This window comes from Erpetoichthys calabaricus, chromosome 9 (genome assembly GCF_900747795.2).
Source record: "Erpetoichthys calabaricus chromosome 9, fErpCal1.3, whole genome shotgun sequence".
In the NCBI taxonomy this organism is placed as follows: Eukaryota; Metazoa; Chordata; class Cladistia; order Polypteriformes; family Polypteridae; genus Erpetoichthys; species Erpetoichthys calabaricus.
Window position 1 is genome coordinate 108258201 of NC_041402.2, and position 24264 is coordinate 108282464.

Sequence of the window (24264 nt, forward strand, 5' to 3'; positions counted from 1 at the left end):
GAAAGGCCTCTGAAGCATATGCCGAATATGAGAAGTTCAAATAGACTGTGCCCATGGCTGAGGCAGTGTGTGCTAGATGCTGTATCCTGAAAATTCCCTCTGCTCTCGACACAGCCCGCTGTAGAGCTTTTCGATCAGCTGCTGTACAGCTGTGATTTCACACTGGGATGCAATATGTTAATCTCAGTGCATCACACTGAGTATTTTAACAACACTAAAGCAGCTATGGTATTTGGAATAGTTTGGCCATTCTGTGGACCATTATGTGGTTACAGATTGATTACAATCAGATGCCTTAAACTAATAAACGATATGAATTTAATTTCAGTGTATTTGATAAAGCCCATGTCATAGATACGAATCTAAAAAATAAAGTGAAACCACACAGGAATAATAGCACTGCTTTGATGCTGGATGCCTACAGTGTTCAAAACCGAGCTGAAAACTTGCATACGCAATGGATTGAGCTGGAGTGAGAATGTGCGTGGCTTTGCGCCCAGTTGTTTTTATACCACGATGTGAGCGTGGAAACAGACGTACGCAACATTTTTGTGCATACACACCATTTATATATGAGGCCCCTGGACATCGACACAAGTCGATGATTATACACAAGCCTGGTCTTTAATAGAATATATTATTTCCTTATATTCCCTGCTCTGTGCCCCAGTAAATACAAGTTATTGTCAATACGCTAATAATCCAATTGCCCTTTACCCACTCAGAATATAGAACCAATGTAAGGGGCACTTTATAACAGAGAAACTCGTATCTGTTGTGTCTCTACATGACAACCACCTTTTTCCACCCTCTCAAACATACACAGCATTTAATGTTTGGAAAATGTCCAGGATTAAAACACTTAGACACTTGTACATAGATAATGTCTTTGCATCCTATGAACAATTAAGGTTCAAATTTAACTTTTCATCAACACAATTCTTCCACTAGTTTCAAGCTAGGAACTTTGCTAAACAGAACCTTCCCAATTTTCCTCACCTCACACCTAGTTCAATTTCAGAAGAAATGTTAATCAGTCTTGAAGACTCAGATAGCATCTCTACAATGTATAAAAATATTTTAAAGTCCTTTCCTTTCAAAGATCCCAGGGAACATTGAGGAAAGGATCTGTGACTTAATATTTCAGAAAAGGAGTGAAAGGCAGCCATGCACAAAATACATTCTAGTTCCATATGTGCAAAAACATTCAATCATTCAAAATAAAATCTTGAGCACATTTATCTCGTTTAAAATTGTCCAAAATGTTTCCAAGGCAAAATTCTACCTGTGAACATTGCAATCTAGCTCCAGCCCCACTGGGCCACATGTTTTGGGCATGTACCAAATTAACAACATTTTAGACTAATGTGTCTGAATACCTATCAGAGCTCCTAACCCATTAACAGTTCTGTTTGGTGTACTCCCAGATGGGCTTATAGTGGAGAAGGACAAACAGATCATAATTGTCTTCACCTCACTGCTAGCACTAGACTTATTTTGCTCAACTGGAAAAATCCCAACCCACCTGTTTTAAGTCAATGGGTAAATGATGTTCTATGCTATTTGAAATTGGAAAAAATCTAATTCTCACTTGGAGGATCTGTTCAAACCTTTTTTAAAATATTGCAGGATCTAATTAATAACATTTTAGAATAAGCTTCTATTTCAGGGAAAATGATACCCCTCCATTATTGCTGTCTTTAAAGATTAGCTTTGGTTGTTGGCTCTCCTCTCTTTCTCTTGGGTGGGTGTTAAATTTTGGTTTGTTTGTTTAATTTGACTTGATTGTATGGAATCTTATTTGCTTCTAATGATTATCGATCAATTAATCAATAATTGAATGCAAAGAAATAGAAATAAAGTCCTTATTGGATTGTCTTCTTATTAATATTATATAGTATATTTTGTTAGTCCTCAGGTGCATACATTTATAGGTTACTATATTCCAGCAAAACATGTTAAGGCTGCAATATTTTATTTACTGCAGGAAACTATGCTGAACTAATGCCGCATGCAGCTTTCAGATTTTGGAAGACTCCTTCAGTAGGAGAAATCGCACTGGCATTTCTTCAAGGTTCTTTTGCATTCAGTGGCTGGAACTTCTTGAATTATGTAACGGAAGAATTGGTAGAGCCACGTAGGTGAGATTTCTGTTGATTCAATTTTACTTCTTAAAATAAAACAAAAAACTTGAACTGTTTCTAAATTATTAAATAAAGTCACTAAGTACAGTTTTAGAAATTATCAAGTAGATAATTTAACAAAATGCCATAATAGAACACACTTAATGACCTTCTGTTATATTATTTTTATTAGAATTGAAATTTAGGGACCATTATAAAATTTTGCCTAATAACTGTGTTTAGTCTGTGGTTGGAAGAAAATCTTTCTTATGGCAGTTGTTTATTTACTGTTAAAACATTAAATTTGACATAAATTACAGATTATAAATTGCAACAATAACACATCAAATAAAATGTCAAATTTGCAGTAGTCAACTTTTTATTTTTACTGTTTTCTTCAAGATTTGTTCTCTATCTTTCTGACACCTGAATCACTGCTTCATCATAAATTAGCTTGGGCAGCAACCCCCATTTATAAATAATCCTACATAAAATATAGACCTAAACAAAGATGAGGCCATTTTCGGTTTAAATTTCTGATGACAGCCAATAAATGGATTTTTTAAAATTTCATTATACTTTATGCAGACAGATGGTGTAAGTACACATAAAGAATTATCTTCTCTCTCTCTCTGTCTTGGTTTAAGAGCCAATTTCTGGGTGTAGTCAGGTTGGCCATGAAATTTTGAGGTATTAGAACAGATTTTTTATGGCCAGATGCCCATTCTGACACCAAAGAAATTACTACAAAAATAAAACTTTAGTTTAGGTAATGCAAAAATACATGTATTACTCTTATGTATTAAGACCTTAAGAAATGCTTCTTTTGAATTTGCAGTTTATTTTATTTTTAAATAGTACATTTTTTATTGATAGCCACATAGTACTATGTACATTTACAAATATAAAATGGTTATTATTATTTACTTGGCTGGCAAGAGACTGCCAGTGACAAGGGTAATGCCGGGTTGTCAAATATTAGAGAAAAATCTTCTGTACGAGAGAGAGAAAAGAGAGATTGTCCATACCTGACATTGACAGAGTCCTTTTAGATACCACTGTTGGGGCCATTTGGTGGTGCTTCTGATTCAATTGGTTATTAAAGTGCCAGCATTTTCTGTTGTGATAAAGGAGATTTCAGTGCAGTGGCAGAGAAGGTTTCTCTGCAGTCCAAATGCCCCAAGTTAGAGTCTCACCACTGCTGTCTCGGGTAGGATGGGCAGCTATGAGAAAAATGTCTCCTTGATTAATATATATTAAACTAGAAGGACAAGAGAGACAACAAAAAGATTTGAGGCTTCAGCAAGGAAACCACATTTAATTGATGAAAATGGAGGGTTTTTTTAACAATAGATGGAACAGGTGTAAGGATGGTCCTTGAAGTGATACCACTGTTCTTCCCAATGGTCTTCCTTTACTCTAAGGAAGGAAAATCTACTGTATGAATATTTTTTGCATTCTACAATTCCTTCCATGGTGCAGCCCTGTGCTGGTCTTTGTAAGAGATGCACTAAGCTTCTGTGTTTGATAGTAAGGTAGTGGGGGATACACAATTAAATGATTCTCATCTCCCAATCCAATAGTTAGCAGAAGCAAGATGCAGCTGCCTGTTACTCAAGGCTCTGCAAAGCCTACTATGCCCTGGAGACAGCAGGAGGAGCTCTGTGAGCAACAACCCAGGAGTTTTGCAGGGACACATCCACCCCTTAAATGCCTCCTTTGTTAATCCCTGAATACTTAAAGCCTGGGATTTCAAAGGATTTACTCACCACAGAACAGACAAACTTAGAGTTGTTTGCAAGGAAAAAGAATGGGCTTGTGTGAAATGACAGAAGGGTATGGTATAAGAAGTATGGGAGGTAATAAGGTGGGCAGTGTTGTGTTTATACTAAACGGTGTTTGTTAAAGTGGTCGAGCTACTCCATTGGGAGATAGAGCTCCTGTTTATTTTATTGCTTTTACAACTGTGTAGCATATTCCAGTTTATTAATTAACAAATCATGTTTTTGTCACCAAAGCTTCAGTATTTTCATTCTGGATTTGGGGTGTGCTCAAGGACACCTCTTTCTGGGCAAAGCACAGTATTTATCTAAGCAATGGGATGGTACCCTGATTCTGTAAGTCAGTTTGGGTGAAGTCATTTACCAAATATGCATGAACAAATGGCAGCATGGGGTTACCAACTAAGGAAGACTTGGGTCAGCTTGGAAGTTGAAAAGGGAATACAAATGTGACTGGCAGAGGCCACTTCTGTCCAACCCATCTAACAAGCAGCTGCAGATGATTTTTTCTTTAAAAGAGTGGGCAGCATGAAGAACCTGGTACTTGAAAGGCAATTAAAGGCATTGGGATGCTAAGACCCTCGAGTCACTACAAGGTTTATGTGCCCTACCTTCTTGTAGCAAAATTGGGATCCTGTATACATCATGGGTCAGAAAATGAGTCAGAAATATAAACAAAGACTACATTTACCCGGGCAACCTTATCTTTTAGTTGTTACCATCAAGGAAATGTTACCAGTCACTAAAGGCTATGTATATCAAATTACATGTCATTACATTACATTAGACTCTTGAATGAAGTAAAAAATGCCGTTTAACATCAGCTAAAACAGAAATAAACAACACAGAAGTCTCTGAAGATGACCTAGAAAAATTATGTTCATAATCAAATTAAAATGAACATTTTAAAATAGCATAAATCATAGTCTAGCCTGAGGTTATGTTTTAACCAGTAATGGCATCTGATAAAATAGAAACACAGTAGTACTTACTGGTGCATTATGGCAGAAGTAGCTTTGTGTGAAATATGCTCTATGAATTCATTAGGATGTCATGAAGAGGACGTGAGGCATTATTCATAGTAGCAAGTAGCTTAGCCAACATTTTTCTCTCTGCTTCTGCCTCCAACCTGTACAGGGTAGTCCTCAAAATAGAGGTTGTCATTCTGATTAACTTATAATGTTTTTTTTTTTTGGCATTTCATATTTTTATTTATAATTAATGTTTTATTAAAAACCTTTAAGAATTGAATAAAAAGTATTCATGCAGGTTGGTGCAGTGGTAGCACTGTCTAGCAGTACGGAAATCAGTGGGTTTGCATCCTGGGTCCTCCCCGAATGGAGAGCGCTTGGAGTAGCGAGAAATGCGGCACATGAATATAAACAATTATTATTATAGAGCCTTTATTGAAAATACAAATTTTATTTTCTACCTGCTGTAAAATCCATACCTTGTTCTAAGCTTGCTTAATCCCAAATAGGGCTGCGAGATGTTGTTAAATCTTCAATTCAAATTTCAGATCATGATAATATTTGCAATAATTAAAAACATTTAAAAAATGTATTAATATAGCACAATGAATGCTGAACAGTTAAGCAAAATAGTTCATCTGTGTACATGAGATGTTGCTAGAGAAGTCCTTTAATGCATGCCTGAAGTCATTTATTTGTTATATACAGTGACATTTCAAAATCTTTATCATTTACCATTACTTTAAAACATGTCATTTGCCACATCTCTTTAAAGTGGCATCCTTCAGATTACCTAAATATTTTATTCATTATGTGTAAACTTAGGCAGGTATAGTAGATATTCCATATCTTAATCTTCTAAATTAATTAGTCATTCTTAGTAGGATGGACAACTGCTTTAATAGCAATTACAGGTAATACCATGAAATCAGACAAGTTCTTCTCAAATATTCTGTTAATGTACTAAATGATTAGATAGATGTATTTTGTGAATACTGTTTTGAAAATACCTTTCATTAGAACACAAGCTATATAGGAAATAGGAAATGATTTTGTTGCCCTTTCATTAAATGCTTGGTACATTGCTAAAAGTGTTAAAAACTTTATAGTTTTATAAAGGCAAATATGGTGTATAGTATAATTTTCAAATGCAAAAAAAATTGTGTTTATTTTATTTTGTGAAATTAAAATGTGCTTATATTTATTTGCAGGAATGTTTTCACTGACTGATGTGTTCATAATTTTGTTGATTTTTATATTTAAATTCACATGAAATAATGTACCTTTCATTTTTAAAAAAATTTTTTAGACTTAATAGTTTAACACTGACCCTAACTACTACATTGTTAAACCCTTAACTGGGCAAGCCAAGTTGGCATGGCTAAAACAGATGGGAAAGTTAACTCAGCTTGTCTGTACCTTTTCCAATACCTGCAACACTCCTGGAGAATTTTACAGTTGTTACACCTGTTGTTTTCCATCTGGCAACTCTTTTGCCCATTAATATTTTCATCTCCATTGTAGTACCTGGAATGTAGTTCTGGCAAAAAGCATTAATAAAATACATTTCAGAACATGAATTACACATAATGTATTCTAATTATGTGGCATCATTGTTTTCAAAATCAGATAAAGTTTTTTTTGACAGTGATATGATATGGCCACCAGCACTGGAAATAAGCTAAGCATAAACTGAAACCACACTTCAGAATTTTGCTTCAAATGTTTCTGCATTTTGTTAAAATGATTTTATTTGTGATGGGATGTGATGCCTGCTAGATTGTACACAATTACTTAAAGTAGTTTAAAGTGATTTTACAGACATTGACAAATATGTTTGCACAGCTTAATAAAACCAATTACTTGCTAGTGCACTAACATCTGATTCAATATAGCATTTCCTGGTAAAATAAGTTCTATTGAAGCCAATAGGTACTGTAAGTCATTGTGATATGCCAAGTCAGTTTTAATAAAAAATAAAACTGCTTTCTTACATAGTTTCAGTTAATTGATTTATTTTATATTGTACTTGTATTTTTACTTATTCAGTGTTCATGATTCATCATTGATGTGATTGGTATTGTTATAAAAATGAGGTTTTACATCAACACTGCATATTCTCTGTGAAAGCTCACCTAAGAATAAATATTATTCATGGTGAATTTAACACTAGCCATTTTTTTTCAAATTGCATTGTAATAAATTTGGTTAATGAGTATTACTTAAATTATTCATAAAATGCAATATGTCACAGGAGACTGGAGGCCAGACCCAGCCGGGATGCCTGGAAGGACTGGGAGGTGGTCTATACATCCCCCGGGCCGTGAGGGTGCAACCGCCCTGGATGATGAGGGGACCACGGGGATGGAGCAAGGAGGCTCAAACCCATTGGGGCCCGTGTCCACCGCCACGGGGCGCCCCGAGTGTCGTGGAGCCTGGGAGATGGACACTTCCGCCACACCTGAGAAGGTGGAGGAAGGACCTTCCAGGGACGCCCGGAGTGCTTCCGGGTGCAAGGGAAGCACTTCCTGGTGTGATGGAAAGGCCCATGTGCAGGGTGATTGGTGCTGGGAGCACTGTGTGCTGAGCGGACTTTATTGTGAAAACAAACGTGTGTTTTTCTAAAGTGCTGGTGTTAGTCTGATGGTGTTCAGACCCGTGCTCACAATGGCATCCCAGATGGGACTCTCCACCTGTTTCAAGGCGGGGACCCATCATAAAAATAATTTTGTGAGCGGTCTGGCACCTCAGACCACCACACACACACGACGTATGGAAGCGGCCCGCACATGCAACGCGGATGAAGAGCGACTCACCCAAGCACCACCGCCGGTTCACGGAAGCGTCATCTCCGACCCGATGGGGAGAAGGGAGATCAGGCGAAGCTCAAGAGCAGCTAACTCCCCGACGCTCGCCGTCATGGTGGATTCCTGGGTCGGCTTGGCGTCTCGGATGGCCACATGGAGGGATGGCCCTCCAGAAGATGGTTTCCAGGAGGTAAGTCCGTGTCCCAGGAGCAGACAGCCAAAGGAGGCCGGTCGTGAGGGACCCTGTTTATATTTCGCAGGGAAGCACGTCCTGGATCTGCGTCAGTGGCCGAGACAGGCCGATCCAGGGAGAGATCCCATGGCGGCAGCGCCGGAAGACACAGGGGAGGAGAAGCTGCTGCACGTCAGGAAGACGCTGCAGCTGGAGGGATCGCAGGAGGCTCGCCGCACCATTGGGTTGTGAAGGAAGATGATGGCAGAGGACCGGAAGTCCCTCCCCATGGCAGGCGAGGGATTGGATGGTGTATGTCGTGTTTCTGTTGATGATTGGTCAGAGGCGGGACTGGCGAACATCCATCCTGAGCCGGGGGAGGACCCGACGAAAGGAGGAAGAAAGCTCCACAGTGCACAGCCGGCGCTTAGGACTGATCATCAGGTAAGTCCTCCGCCGGCTGATGCTCTGTTTGTGCCTGCGGCTCGGCACGACCCAGAGGTTTCTCTTCGGTTCGCCAATTCATTTCTACAGGTACTACGCGACCTTCGAGACTGCATAGTCGAGCCAGAGGGGAAGGCAATCATGCCACGACAGACACTACGACAGTGGGCGGAGCAGCGCAGCACCGGAATCTCTGGCCAGAGGATCGTGGAGGTGCAGGTAAGTGAGGCCTGTACCGTAAAGGGAAATGGAGATGCGAGCGAATGCGTCCCGGTATCGTGCAGTTCCGGTGACCGAGTAGCCACATCTCCGACAGTGGAGGCGATGCGTAGGGCTGATCTCGTGGTGGGTGTGGAGCCAAGACGCCGGCTGATGAGTGCTGCGGGTCTTAGTGCCCTACTGCCAGAGCCAACGTCAGTCTCATGTTGCTCCACAGGGGTGCAGACGGTGAGGGGTCTCTTCCTTTCCCGTAGGGAGACCGAAACCGTCAGGGCACCCCAGAGGAAAGGGAGGAACTGAAGGTGTAAGGCCGGATCATCCCACAGAGTGAGACATGAGCCCATGAGCTCACGTACAGTGAAGGGCTGCCCTCTGCGGTGGCAGAGGGAAGCCCCGAAGTCAGCGGGGAAGGCGGGAGTGCAAGCGGTCCCGTTAGAAAACCCGAAGACGGGGGGCACGGAGGCCGCAGACCGGGTGCCAAGGTTTTGGGTGCCGGCTGAAAGGGGGAGTGTTGGCCCTTTAACTGCGATGTGGCAGTGTTACAGGAGGCTGGGGGCTAGACCCAGACGGGACGCCTGGAAGGACCTGGAGGTGATCTATACGTCCCCCAGGCCGCGAGGGGGCAACCGCCCTGGATGATAGATAGATAGATAGATAGATACTGAGGGGACCACGGGGATGGAGCAAGGAGGCTTAAACCCATTGGGGCACATGGCCACCGCTAGGGGGCACCCTGAGCGTCGTGGAGCCTGGGAGATCGATACTTCCACAACACCTGGGAAGATGGAGGAGGGACCTTCCAGAGACGCTCGGAGTGCTTCCGGGTGCAAGGGCAGCACTTCCGCCACACCAGGAAGAGCGTCATCAGGCACCTGGAGCACATCCGGGTGGAAATAAAAGGGGCTGCCTTACTGCAATCAGAGAGCTAGAGTCGGGAGTGGGAGCAGGATGAAGCTCCCGTGAGGAGAGGAAAGGCAGCCCACGGACAGTGAGAGAAAGGCCCATGTGCAGGGTGATTGGAGCTGGGAGCACTGTGTGTTGGGCGGACTTTATTGTGAAAATAAACATGTGTTTTTATAAAGTGCTGATCTTAGTCTATGGTGTTCGGACCCGTGCTCACAAATAATACTTCATTTTGTTTAATCTTGAAAAAATATTCCCGTTTAACCACTTTAGTATGTATTACAGTAGCTGCTTATGTTTCATCTTTGCTAATTCAAGGTTTTTTGTTTACTCAATTTTCCACAAGAAAACATGAAATTTGTTGCATCCAATAACAGAAAGAAAGAAATAAAATAACTATCAACTAATAGTGCAGGTTAAAATATTTAAATATTTTTAAAAATTTTCACATTAGTTGAAAAAAAAAAAATTTTTTGTTAAAACCTGTTTCTATCAGCTTGATAACATATTCTACCTAAAATGAATACAGAAATATTACACTTTCAAAAAATGTTTTGACTTTAAATACATTTACATTTTATAAATCTACCAAAAACTAATTAACACACAAATAACAACTGAATCTTAAATACTTCACAGTAGACGTTTATTAATAAATATATGGTCTTAAAGCATACTGTATACAGTATATTACAAAGCACATGACATCTGTCACATACTCCTTATGAAATGGCCTATAACTGCAGGAAGTAGCGTAATAGTCATATCTTACCATCCTACAACTAATATAAAAGAAAACAAACCTCTTATGATTTATGGTAAGCCACACAGATATCCAATTATTGAAGATAAATCATTCCAAATCCAATTCACAAACCACACAAGTCCTGCAGCAATAAGAAAAAGTTAGTCTTAAATAGGTGCAGATTGCTTCATTGGGTATCCTTTCATCAATGTCGTGGGGTTAATCACTCAGTTTCTGACTTTTGATCTTCTAAGTCTGCCTTTATGTCAACATTCATTTCTGTTGGCAACTCTCTCTTTCTTCGTATCTTCCATTCATTGGACTTCTCTCCTCTTTTTTTTCTGTCCTTGCAGAAAAGTTTATTCTAATTAGGCACATATATAAGTAGCACAAAAAGATTTTGCTTGCGTGTGGTATCAGGGCTATGGTGTGGGAATTCAAACAATCCTTTGTGTCTCCATTCTTCGGAATTGCGATGAATATTGATCTTTTCCATTCTTTCAGCCACTTACATGTCCTGCATATGCTGCTGGTATGGGCTTGAGCAATTCTGAAAGTATGCCTTCGATTCCAGAGGCTTTTTTGCTGGCTAATTGCTTCATTGCCCATACTACTTCTTCCTCCAGAATATCTGGCTTCAGTTCAAGTATCTCATTCTCCTCCACTGGGTAATTCTGATGTTCGCTTTTGTATAACTTCTCTGTGTGTTCTTTCCACTGATTGCATATTGCTTGCTGGTCATGTAATTCCTGTCCATTGCTGCATCGAGTTGTTGCCTTCTGAGCCATGAATGTTGACCGTGCCCTCTTCATTTGGGTGTAGATTTCCTCTGCATGTGAACTTTTCTGCTTACTTTCTCCATCTTTTATCCATTTTGGCCTCTCTTTGGAATTCTGCATTCAGTCTTCTGAAATTCTGAAATCTTCTCTGTTCCCAGTAGCTTTGGCATTCACTCTCTCTTCTGCAATACTGATGGTCGAATCAGAAATCTGTTGGTGGGATGTCAATGGGTTCTTGTATGGGGCATATTCTAAGGCTGTTTCGGTAATGCATGCTTTCACTTCTTCCCACAGCTCGTCTGGGTGCCTTTTTTCCATAGGGAGAAGACTGCATCTATTCTTTATTTCGAGTTTGTAGCTGTGATTGATGTTTTCTGTATTGAATTTCTTTGGGGTTGCCGTTTGTTTGGTATTTCAGAATCTGACTGTGACTACCAGCAGCTGGTGATCTGATCCGCAATTAGCACCAAAGTACGTCCTCACTGCCAAGACTGAATTCTGACCCTTATTCTGTCATAGGATGTATTTGATTTGGTTTCTGTGTTCTCCACTTGGTGATGTCCAAGTGTAGAGCCATCATTCGGGTTACTAGAGCCAAGTTTTGGTGATCGTTAGCTGACATTCTTGGCAAAATTGAACCAGTCAGTTCAGTCTCCTAAACCAATTTTTCCAACAATTTTGGGTTCTGCCATAGTTCCCAATTTGGAGTTGAAATCACCAATAATGTGAATAATGTCCTTATTCGGTGTTTGGCTTAGTACAGTCTGAAGTTCACCATAGAACTCTTCTACTTCTTCAGGTGCATCTACTGCTGGGGCGTATACTTGCAGAATACCAGTCCAATGTATTTCACTGATGCCCAATATGTCGATCCTGAGTCAATTCATTTCCCTTTTCACTATGTCCAGTTTTCCTGCATTCAGACTGTTTACGTTCCACGCTCCAATTTTGAATGGTTTTGTGCAGTGCAGAGTGGTTGTTTCGCTGTGGGCCACATCAACAGATAAGCATCTGGATTTGTCCTATCTGTGTCATCACTGCCCCAGCTGCTTCTACCTCCTTCTTGCTCTTCCCCAGTCACATTTCGGGTACCTTCCAACATGGGGGCCCCACTTTCCAGTACCATGTTGGGGTCATTGTTGTGTCATTTATCCACAGAATATTTTGGCAGAATACTGGGGTAGGTTGCCAGGTCTTTTCCCAGGCTAGGGCCATTCACCCAGCATACTTACAATGTGCCATTGCTACCTCCAACACCACGTTGAGGAGAACAGTTGGACTTTGAAGGGGGTTAGCTTGCTAATTAAGCCTTTTTAACCAAGAATAAATAGTTCAGAACTGCAGCGACATTTCTGAAATTTTAACCTAGCAACCTACAGAATCCTAGGTTTTAGCCAGTGGAACATGTTTCCAAAATAGTTAACATATGAGAAAACTACCCAGTGTATGATATTCTTAGGTACTGAAGTGCAATTAGGCATTCTAAGCCTTTTTCCAAAGCAGCAAAATTCATAGCCTTTCTTCCAATATAGATTAAACTTATTTATGTGACACCCAAGATATTTATATAATTTGTGTTGTAAATTGATGTTTTACCCTTTAAATTGTGGTATTTTAAAGTAATACATTTTACTAAAATAGTCAAAAGCTGTCAAAATTAAATTGAAAGATATTGTAGTTTAATATGTAACTAAAACCAAGGCACTCAAGAGTGATTAGAAGCTTTAGAATGGTTTAATCTATATCGTTTTCATCATTTTAGCAGAGGTAAAATTGCCCTTTTATTACATGCCGTATTCTTAAGACAACAAAATATTCAACAACACAAACAAACATGCACCATAAAAGTGAGTGAAATTTGAAGAAACATTGAAAATATACTTACAGGCTAAATATGGAGGAAATGTATTGTTTATAAACAAAAGAACATTTTCGCACTGACCTTTCGTTAGAAGGCAAACAAAATAGCAGTGCGCTTTCATCCCAGAGGTTCAAGTCCTGGAACTGTAGCATGCCATGCCAGTGGTTCTTTTTACCCTGTTATAGGAAATGCTTTAAGAATGAACCCTTATTCATTAAACCTCTAAGTTACAAGTGTCTATAATTATATTTTAAATATAAACTGTTAACTTGAATAATTTATGTGGTTATTACAAAAAAAAGATTAATATTGGACTGTTCCATAGAGGATGTGTCTTTATTGTATATAGATTTTCCTTATTTACTCCTTGAACTGTCTGAGGATTGTTGTAAGAGCAAAAGGACTGGGAAATGATAAATGCTATGCTAGACATTGTCAAAAACCGAGAAGTCAAAACAAATCTAGGCAAACAGGAATCAAAGGACTGCGCACAAAATACTCAATCATGTCAGAAACAATTCTAGCACTAGACCTAACTGTAATAACGCTAATTATCCACTAAAAGAGTGTAATGAAACATTGTTTATCCAACGACGGATAAGAAACAATGGACCTGCAACGAAATTTATACTATATATTCCGGTGGCATATTGACATCAACATCGCAGTAAGGTGACCTAAACAAACAAGGCAGTAACCAAGACTAGCTTTGTCAATTCTTATTAAAATTGAAAGTAAGGAACAGGAATCAATTCCTAGAGTATCAAACCCTAAATGATGTACAAAACATGTATATTATAGCATAACTCTCCTCCCAAGGTGAGGACTCCAGATGTGACCATCCTGGCTTAGTATGAAAATTACAGTGAAACATAGCTAAAAGTTGTGTTGAGCAGATCTCCAGACTATAACGTCACCAGTGTCAGGTAATGCATTTTTGAACCCTTGCAACACAAGTCCAAAATAATCTGAACTTCAAATTCCTGATGCCATTCCGTTTCAATTGGTGGAGGCAGCGTAGATAGCATAGAAAAATGACAGGTACAAACTGGCATAAAATGGAATACATTAAAAGATGGATGAATCTGAAAATGAGTTGACAAAGTGAATGGATATATAGTCCATATAGTCCTCCTATGATCAATATAGAACTTGGCAGATTATCAAAAAATTAAGAAAGGATTGTCAGATTTGTTCAAAAGTACAGTGTAGTACCAGCAGCAAAAACAAAAACATATTGGCACTCTAAAGCCAACATTCACAAAGATGAGTTATATAGACTGTTCTGTGAAAATTTTGCAAGCAGCAACATGTCATACCAATCTGTTTGGAAAGTATTTGTTGTACATCAAAGAAACGTCTCAAACACCTGTTCAGACAAACCACTCTTGCACAGAACCCACACCAAAACCTAGGAGTAAACTGGAGACTCCAATCCAATAAAATAAGCATAGGAATACCATGAAACTTAAAGTAATAAAGTATTAATATATTCACCAATTGCCTAGTCAACTTAAGAAGAATAAAATAAGCAATTTTAGAGAACCTTCCTACAATGACAAGAATAGATGTGTGCTCCTTAGACAGACATATATCCATAATAAATCAATTGTAATGTCTTCTAAATAGCAAGGAACAATTCAGCATGCCTACCTGACTGAGATTTAAGATGTTTACAGGTCTCACAAAAATTGACAAAACCTATGACATCTTTGGTAATGCTATATTACCAAAACTTTCTTTGCAAAAATTCAAATGAATTAGAAATCCAGAGATGTTCAATAAAAGGTAAAGAATGGCCCCACTCCAATACTTTTTCCCGAGCCTGATCATTAGGAAAAAACTTTCCTTCCAGACTAACAAAATGAGGAGGAAGAGAAGAAGATCAAGCTGACTTCAGGGATTCCTGAACAAAACCAGGAAGGTGAAGGATCACTCCCAGTCTAAATTTATGCCAAGGAATTACATTCTCTGGTTCTGAGGAAACATCAACAGGTTAAATGCAATGCAACCGTCTTTAAATTGTGGTACCCAGGGCAATACATAATGGAAAAATTAAAACAGTTAAAAACAAAGACTAGTGCGTTAGTCGAGCATATAACCATTTGACTATTTTAAATGCATAAGATTCCTATGATCAGTATAAACCACAAATTGATGGTCAGCCCCCTCCAACCAATGATGCCACTCTTCTGAAGATAAATTTGATAGCCAGTAACTCAATCACCTGGTCCCCAAATTACAGCCCATGGGCCAAATATGGCTCTAGACTGTCACTTTACCAGTAAACAATAACTGCAATGTGTGTGGTCCGGCCTGCTGAACATTAAATTCCCAAACATAGGCCTATGTAAACCAAGTTAAATGCCATTTGGGCACCTGGAACCAACATCAAAACATTAAAAAACTATCCATGTAACTTCCCACGATCGTGTAGGTTATTCAATCAACAGTGGACCAATGACAGTGCAACGACAAAGCTGTGTGTCTCATATGTCAAAAGCCTGAAGCTGTCTTCAAAGAATACAACTTTCATCTACAGTATGAATTTCAATATAAAGAAAAATATGATTTTTTGATTGGGCATGTGAGGTCAGAAAAAAGCTCAAAATTAAAACAAAAAAAGGACTGACGATTCCACAGAATGCATTTTTAATACAAAAGCAGATAAATACTTCATTAGTGACATGCATTCACATGTAAAAGGATTTGAAGTAAACCTGAGCCCCCTTCTTAAATAAATAAGAATGGAAAACCTCTACCATCTTCCCAATACAGTACTCAGATACAATCAGCTGAAAAACAGTTGAATTCCCAGTGGAAAAAAGTGTAGAAGCATTGGTAATGTAGCAAAATTAGTTCCACAAATGATTTCAAGAGCTTCATGTACAGGCAAAAGAGATTTGATTGTTTCAGAACCTTTTTTCCACAGACATTGAGATTGTTTATCTTGTTTACCAGCTGGAATTGGCAGAATTACAAAACTGTGACAGTCTAAACATCTGCAGGAGACAATGCAAATCTGGTCGCTCCTACTCCCAGACAATCACTCAGCAGGAGCGCCCTTCCTCTGCTCCATGCTCCTGCAGCCCTGAGGCTCACATCTTACCACCTACATCCATTCACTTCTACATGGCGCTCTTCCTCTGTTCTCTCCTGTTCTCTTCTTTCTTTTTTTTAATTCCAAATTTTCCCTCCCCGTGCCATGCAGACTCTTCTTTATATGGCCTGTTTGGACGCAGGCATAACCTTCCACCCACTCTGAGGTGCAAGCACCCGACTGATCTGCCTGCTTTTGCACATGACTGAGCGATCAGCCAAACACCACAACTAGCTCCAAAGCAGTGCCATCAGCTACACATCTGCACCGGATTCCAAGCCTGCACTTCTTCTGAGCAATTATTTAATATCAGCAGGTGTGCATCAGTGAGTCTGGATCTGGTCGGAGGTTTGATGTGCTTTAATCTGGAAAAGGTCTACTCACACATGCAGGTGCTTCCAGAAATTGTTGTCATTTTCAGTGCATGTTTTTTTAAGATTAAATCTCAGATGGGAGAGATGAATAGAAATGAATTGTGGGAGTAGGAGCAACCCGATTTGTGGTGTCTCCCAAAGATTTTGAGGGACTGTCAGCGGGATACGTATGCGTCTCAGTGTAGCGCCACAGGGTTGCAGAGGGCCAGACAGTGGGGACCTGAGCCATGAGGAATGGTTGACTGCACCTGTTGGAAGGATGTCTCCTCTGGCTGCAAGAGCCCAATCAGGGTAAGCAGAGGAGACGTCAGTTTTAGAGGGAGATATTGGAGCTTGTCTTTTCTCGATTTTTAACCTTGTTTTTATGAAATATATTTGATTAATTTTAACCTCCACATGGACACCAGTTTTTACAGATTATTTATTTATTGACTATTTATTATGGAAGGAGTACTACACTCTATGAACACTTTGTTTTTGACTGATTTCAAATAAAAGCACTAAACACTTTTACACCTATCCCTTGCTACATGTATATGTCCTTATTTGCCAGGCTCATCTTGGTTATGATTATCGATGGTTCATGTTCAAGGAACTCTAAAACAGCACAGGGAGAATGAAGCTAACCCACACCATCACAGATAGGCAGTGACAAACATGGAACCTGACTTAGACTTCCTTGTTAGCCAAAAACTCATAGTTCCCATTGATTTAATTAAGTACTAAAATTAAGTAATGTTGAGGTTGCAGATTATATTGTAATTTCTTTACACTTCAAAAAAACCTGTTTAATTTCATGAAAAGCAATATGTCTCTCAAATGTACCTAGATACACGGTACTATGCCCATATATTCTGTATTTCACCCCCACTCTGGCTCCCTCATAGTGTGAAGGACAGTAAGCTGGCCCATTGATTAAAACATTTGAGGACCTAGATCATAGTTTGTTCCACCAAGGACAATTTCTAGGAAAAGTACAGAATTTATCAGTGTCTAGAAAATATTCCACTAGTATTGCCACAAATCCAATTCTTGATGCATCTACTTCCTGCTGAAAAGGTAGTGAAATGTCAGGATGCCGAAGAATAGGTGCAGATATAAGCTTGTCCTTTAGAATATGAAATGCCATTTTCACCTCAACAGTACAACCTTTTTTGTGAGATTAGTGATATGGAACTCAGATTCCTAATATTTTTCCCACAAGAAATCTAAAGGATCTAAATCTTTGTCTTCCTCTTTTTTTTTCCTCACATACTGCTCCAATTCTTTGGGATAGATTAACCACGTTGTCTTAAGAATCCTCCAAATAGTATCATCTTGCTAATTTATCCTTTAATTAATTTGGCAAGCCACTTATACATAAAGAAACCAGTGAAACACCCTCCCATCCTGAATAAACTGCTTACATGTTAAATGTGATTCTCACATCATTCAATGATTTTACTGCCTTGCTGTAACTTCAGTAATGAAATGCATTGGTGGGTGTAATTTGCTGAAATGTTTTTCGCAGCATAATTGCTGAGTACACAGGTGATCTTGTTCACCAAAGTTTTCCCTGTTAATGTGCAGTGTGGCTGGCTTAGACAAAACTTTTTTCACAGCATTCCATGATGACATCATAGAGCTGTAGCAGCCATGTTGGATAGGAATGTCACAACCCCAGTTTGGTCTAACTGCCTGATTGCATCACGTTTATACATAACTATCATGCATGTGTATTGTAAGCATACTTCACCTCACATTTTTCAGTGGTCCTGATCTGTTTCACGGATATGTGAATAATTTTTGTTGTATACATGCTTGCATAATGTCCCTAATCGATACTCCAGCCAAAGAATACACACCCCTACATGTTTAAAAAAATCAAAGAAGCTTGCAGTATTTTCATTTGAGTGATGCATTAGCTGACCATAATGAGAATATTATGAAAATATATTGCTGGTTTGCATGTAATCATTGTATGTTTTGTCTTCACTGTTGGATCAAGCATGTTATGATCCTTGCTAGCCAGCACAGATCAGGTAGTGACAATGTGCTGCCTGGGTCGCCTGCAGCTGGCATTTCCTCCATGAACCTGAAACATTGATAGTCATTAACCAAGGATGAACTAATGCAATGAGGACACATTACCAACAAGAGTGGTGCAAACCAAAGTACTCAGTACATCCATCCATCCATTTTCCAACCCGCTGAATCCAAACACAGGGTCACGGGGGTCTGCTGGAGCCAATCCCAGCCAACACAGGGCACAAGGCAGGAACCAATCCTGGGCAGGGTGCCAACCCACCGCAGGACACACACAAACACACCCACACACCAAGCACACACTAGGGCCAATTTAGAATCGCCAATCCACCATGTCTTTGGACTGTGGGAGGAAACCGGAGTGCCCGGAGGAAACCCACGCAGACACGGGGAGAACATGCAAACTCCACGCAGGGAGGGCCCGGGAAGCGAACCCGGGTCCCCAGGTCTCCCAACTGCGAGGCAGCAGCGCTACCCACTGCGCCACCGTGCGGCCGTACTCAGTACATGTGTTTCTAAATCAAATAAATACAGTGCAGTCTCCGTCATCAAATAAATAATTAATCCTCACTAAAAACCAGTGTTCATCTCTGTGATAGTTAAAATCAGCAATAAATAAATAATCCATAATGGCAAGGTAAAAACAGGAATAAAATCAGATGAATAACATCTGGGCTTCTTTCTCTCTTCTCTCTAAGTCAGCTCAGGCCCCGCTCATGCATCTCTTCTATTCATTGGGACCTGAGACACTGGCAAGCAACAACAGCAACAACAAATTATTTCTTGTATAGCCCAAAATCACACAAGGAATGCCTCAATTGGCTTTAACAAGCCTTATTTTGTTTTTGACAACCCCCCCAGCCTTGACTCCCTAAGGAAACAAGAAACAACATAAAATTTTAAAAATCTACATATTTAGACAACACCTTCATCGTCAAACATTTTTAAGACAGAAGAAACATATTTTGGATAACTTTGTAATGTGTGTATGTGTTTAAATGACACGGTAGTGTCAAAGATAACACCTAGGTTGCAGGCTGATTCAGTATAACTAATGGTGATTCCAACTGAGTTAAATGATGACAAAATGTTATTGCTATCAGTATCATTCCCTCCAATAATTAACATTTCTGCTTCATATGTGTTCAAAGGGAAGTAGTTCTCATCCATACACTCCTTTAACTCAGTAACACATCTAATTAAGGAAAATATCAGAGAAACAGCATTTAGTCTAAAAGCATCTGGAAGCATCTAAATGAAAACAGTAAAGGTCATACTGTATATCTGAGTCCTCTGGGACACCATATCTCACATCTGTGTATAATGATAGAGTAGTGTCAGCACAATTCTGTACGTACTGGAATCAATTTGATAAATAAGAACTAAACCAGGCAAGGACATTGACTGTAAGCCCAATTTTATTTTCTAGCCTGTGTACTAAAAGAAAATGGTCAGTGGTGTCAAACGGTGCGCTTAAATCTAGCAACATAATTATAGTGGAGTTTCCTTCATCAGAGGATATCAGAAATGTCATTTACAACATGTGTTAGTGGCATTTCTGTACTATGACCGGTGCGGAAGCCAGACTGGAATTTTTCAAATAGATTGAAGTATTTTAGAGAAAACGGGTAAATTTGAAATGGTCCTATAATTATTAAATATATGTTTGTCTAGGTCTAACTTAATTAGTAATGGTTTGGTAACTGACACTTTTAGTGCATCAGGAACTGCTCTAATCAATAATGCTATTGGTAATGCTAAGAATAGGTTTTGCCAGAACATCCACTGAACTTTTACTAGTTTTGTTGGTACTGGATCTGAAGAACAAGTAGTAGGTTTCATTTTAAAAATTTAAATAAGATTTTGTATTCTGTTACAAGATTAAAATTTCTAAAGTGGCGTTTGCAAGGTGAGTCAGGGTTTGCCAAGCTAGTATTAGGTTTGCACTGTGATGCTGAGATCTGATATCTTATATTTTCGATTTTCTCATTAAACAAGTGCATAAAGTCTGCAATGCTAATTTATTTTGCATTGTAATTGGTTGTGAATTACCTTTTTTTTTTTTTTTAGAATAGCCAGTGTTTTAAACAGTACATGAAAATCATTATTTGTTTATCTGTTATTTTAGGAGAGTGGTCTGAGTGGACTTTAAAGAGAGTTTTTTTATATTTTAACACTCTCTGTCCATGCTATTCAAAAGACACGCGGTTTTGTTGCTGTCTATCTACGGTTCAGTTTTCGATACTCTGATTTAAGTGCTCAAGTGTTCTCATTAAACCAAGAAGTTTCTATGCAGTTTTATCACTTTTGTTTTAAGGGGAGCTACCTTATCCAAAGCCCCTCTCAAGGTCATATCATAATTTGATGTTAGCTGATCTACAGTGCATCCGGAAAGTTTTCACAGCGCATCACTTTTTCCACATTTTGTTATGTTACAGCCTTATTCCAAAATGGATTAAATTAATTTTTTCCTCAGAATTCTACACACAACACCCCATAATGACAACATGAAAAAAGTTTACTTGAGAGTTTTGCAAATTTATTAAAAATAAAAAAATTGAGAAAGCACATGTACATAAGTATTCACCGCCTTTGCCATGAAGCTCAAAATTGAGCTCAGGTGCATCCTGTTTCCCCTGATCATCCTTGAGATGTTTCTGCAGCTTAATTGGAGTCCACCTGTGGTAAATTCAGTTGATTGGACATGATTTGGAAAGGCACACACCTGTCTATATAAGGTCCCACAGTTGACAGTTCATGTCAGAGCACAAACCAAGCATGAAGTCAAAGGAATTGTCTGTAGACCTCTGAGACAGGATAGTCTCGAGGCACAAATCTGGGGAAGGTTACAGAAAAATTTCTGCTGCTTTGAAGGTCCCAGTGAGCACAGTGGCCTCCATCATCCATAAGTGGAAGAAGTTCGAATCCACCAGGACTCTTCCTAGAGCTGGCCGGCCATCTAAACTGAGTGATCAGGGGAGAAGGGCCTTAGTCAGGGAGGTGACCAAGAACCCGATGGTCACTCTGTCAGCGCTCCAGAGGTCCTCTGTGGAAAGAGGAGAACCTTCCAGAAGGACAACCATCTCTGCAGCAATCCACCAATCAGGCCTATATGGTAGAGTGGCCAGACGGAAGCCACTCCTTAGTAAAAGGCAAATGGCAGCCCACCCGGAGTTTGCCAAAAGGCACCTGAAGGACTCTCAGACCATGAGAAAGACAAAGATTGAACTCTTTGGTGTGAATGCCAGGCGTCACGTTTGGAGGAAACCAGGCACCGCTCATCACCAGGCCAATACCATCCCTACAGTGAAGCATGGTGGTGGCAGCATCATGCTGTGGGGATATTTTTCAGCGGCAGGGACTGGGAGACTAGTCAGGATTAAGGGAAAGATGACTGCAGAAATGTACAGAGACATCCTGGATGAAAACCTGCTCCAGAGCGCTCTTGACCTCAGACTGGGGCGACAGTTCATCTTTCAGCAGGACAACAACCCTAAGCACACAGCCAAGATATCAAAGGAGTGGCTTCAGGACAACTCTGTGAATGTCCTTGAGTGGCCCAGCCAGAGCCTAGACTTGAATCCGATTGAACATCTCTGGAGAGATCTTAAAATGGCTGTGCACCGACGCTTCCCATCCAAACTGACGGAGCTTGAGAGGTGCTGCAAAGAGGAATGGGCAAAACTGGCCAAGGATAGGTGTGCCAAGCTTGTGGCATCATATTCAAAAAGACTTGAGGCTGTAATTGCTGCCAAAGGTGCATCGACAAAGTATTGAGCAAAGGCTGTGAATACTTATGTACATGTGATTTCTCAGTTTTTTTATTTTTAATAAATTTGCAAAAACCTCAAGTAAACTTTTTTCACGTTGTCAATATGGGGCGTTGTGTGTAGAATTCTGAGGAAAAAAATGAATTTAATCCATTTTGGAATAAGGCTGTAACATAACAAAATGTGAAAAAAGTGATGCGCTGTGAATACTTTCCGGATGCACTGTAAATGTTTTACATGATTACACTTGAATTACTCAAAATATCTACAGTACAAATTCTGAAGCAGAGTTGCAATCTAGATGTTGTACTATGTTTGTTTTAATCTATGAATGTATTGGTAAGGGCAGAACCAAATCAAACGTATTTAAGTAGTGATCAGGAATAACTTTTAATTGAGTAATATTTAAATTTATTAAAGATCATTGCACCAATAAACCAACTTTTATCTAGATCAGTTTTCCGTTTCCAATTTTTGACTCCAGTCCATTTCGCATGACATTGTATGCAAATACAAGAGAAAACTTTCAATTTCCTTTAAATGTGTATGCATATCCCCTCAAATCAGTTATGTGATTCAGTATATGTAATTCAGCACGTACGACAACATTTCAATATCGCTTTACTCAAATCATATTTTTTTCATCCAAAAGACGCCTCATTTGTGGTCAAGATCTCGGTTGCATCCGTTCTTTCATTTTCACAAAAAAAAAGTCCACTAGCTATTTTTGCATTTGCATAGATTTTTTGGGTCTACTGTGTCTAGGAAAACTTTGCGAGTGAGCCGACCATCCACCACTGCACTCTATACTAATGGCTTGATTGTTCCATTCAATTACTTACATTCCACTTCACAAGTTCTCCCTTCCCCGTGTGAAGTTCATGCTGATTTTGTACTTTATATTCCACTGTGTGTAAAAAACACTGCAATATCATTTTAAGTGATTTTATAGTTGTTTTTCACCTAAATGAATTAACTGGCACACTGACAATTTTCAGATTTTTTTTCATCATTGCATGAGGTGAAACATTATGAGTGATTATTAGAGTATCATTTTTTGTTGATTAATTCATAATAGACTGCAGAAGACAGTGTGATAGAACCAGGGGTGTCAGCAAGCCCCAAACCCCCAACACGAATACACAAAGTGTTCCGGATGCAAATTAGTCAGAGTTTATTCATTTTACAGTACCACAAAGTAGCACAAAAGCACAAGTTTCTCTCTCCAATACACAAAAATCTCTCTCCTTCCAACTCATACCACACAATGCCCTCCTCCAGTTGAGTGTTCCCTTTCTTCCTTCTAGCTCTGACGTACCTGGGTAAGGGAATGCAGTCCCTTTTATTAAGGAGCCTGGAGTACTTCCAGTGTCAGGGCTACTTCCCGATGGAAGCATTTCCAGGTCATATGAAAGTCCATTACACTGCAACACCCACTTGCAATACCCACTGACCCCAGCAGAGCTGCTCTGCCAGACTACATTTCATGGCATGCCCTGCTGGCTTCCCACTGGGCACTGATATCCGGTGCCACTGCCATCTAGCATGCTGGGGGAATAAAAAAACCCCAGCAACATCTTCTCTTTCAGGTGGGCTGTCCGTCCATCCTTTCTGGTTCTCTCTTCCGGGTCTGATCCCCTTCTCCTCCCTGGCCAGGATGCCTGTCTGCTTGCTAGGAGCTTCCTGTCTGGGTAAGGAACCATCCCCTTTTCCTGCTGGGATGCCCATCCAGTCCATGTGGCATTTACAACAGATAGGAAACAATGTTCAGTAATGCAGATAACAGCTGCAGGAGAGGATTTGTCAAAGTAAAAAGGACATGTAAACGCATCCAATAGCAAGCTGAAGGAGAAAGACTGTGATTAACAACTGGATACCAATGTTCAAAGGTGTTACTTGTGGTGGTAATATCATTTTTTCTGTAAAAAAACAGAGAAAAATATAATGTCAAAGACAGGAGCATGACATGTGCTTTGATGAAATAATTAAAGATTTAAAAACAAAATATCAATTGGCATCGGCTGTGGTGCTTCTAAGGCTAAATTATTTTATCTCTGTAATTCATATGATGTTCCTTTAAGAAGAAAAATGTCAATTCAGATTTTACTGATAAAGAGAACAAGCCTCGTTGACCACAAACAAAAGACACCAAAACTCCACCAATACCAAGTTTCAGATACATTGTAAAGT

The 24264-nt window shown here is 39.6% G+C and overlaps 1 protein-coding gene across 1 annotated transcript in view; it reads left to right on the plus strand.

Moving 5' to 3' along the window:
• slc7a10a (solute carrier family 7 member 10a) overlaps nt 1-24264 on the plus strand; it is a 272071-nt gene that overhangs the window by 175513 nt on the left and 72294 nt on the right. Inside the window, exon 5 of the mRNA XM_028810060.2 lies at nt 1988-2141. Within this exon, the coding sequence (XP_028665893.1) occupies nt 1988-2141 (154 nt within the window). The remainder of the gene's footprint in view (nt 1-1987; nt 2142-24264) is intronic.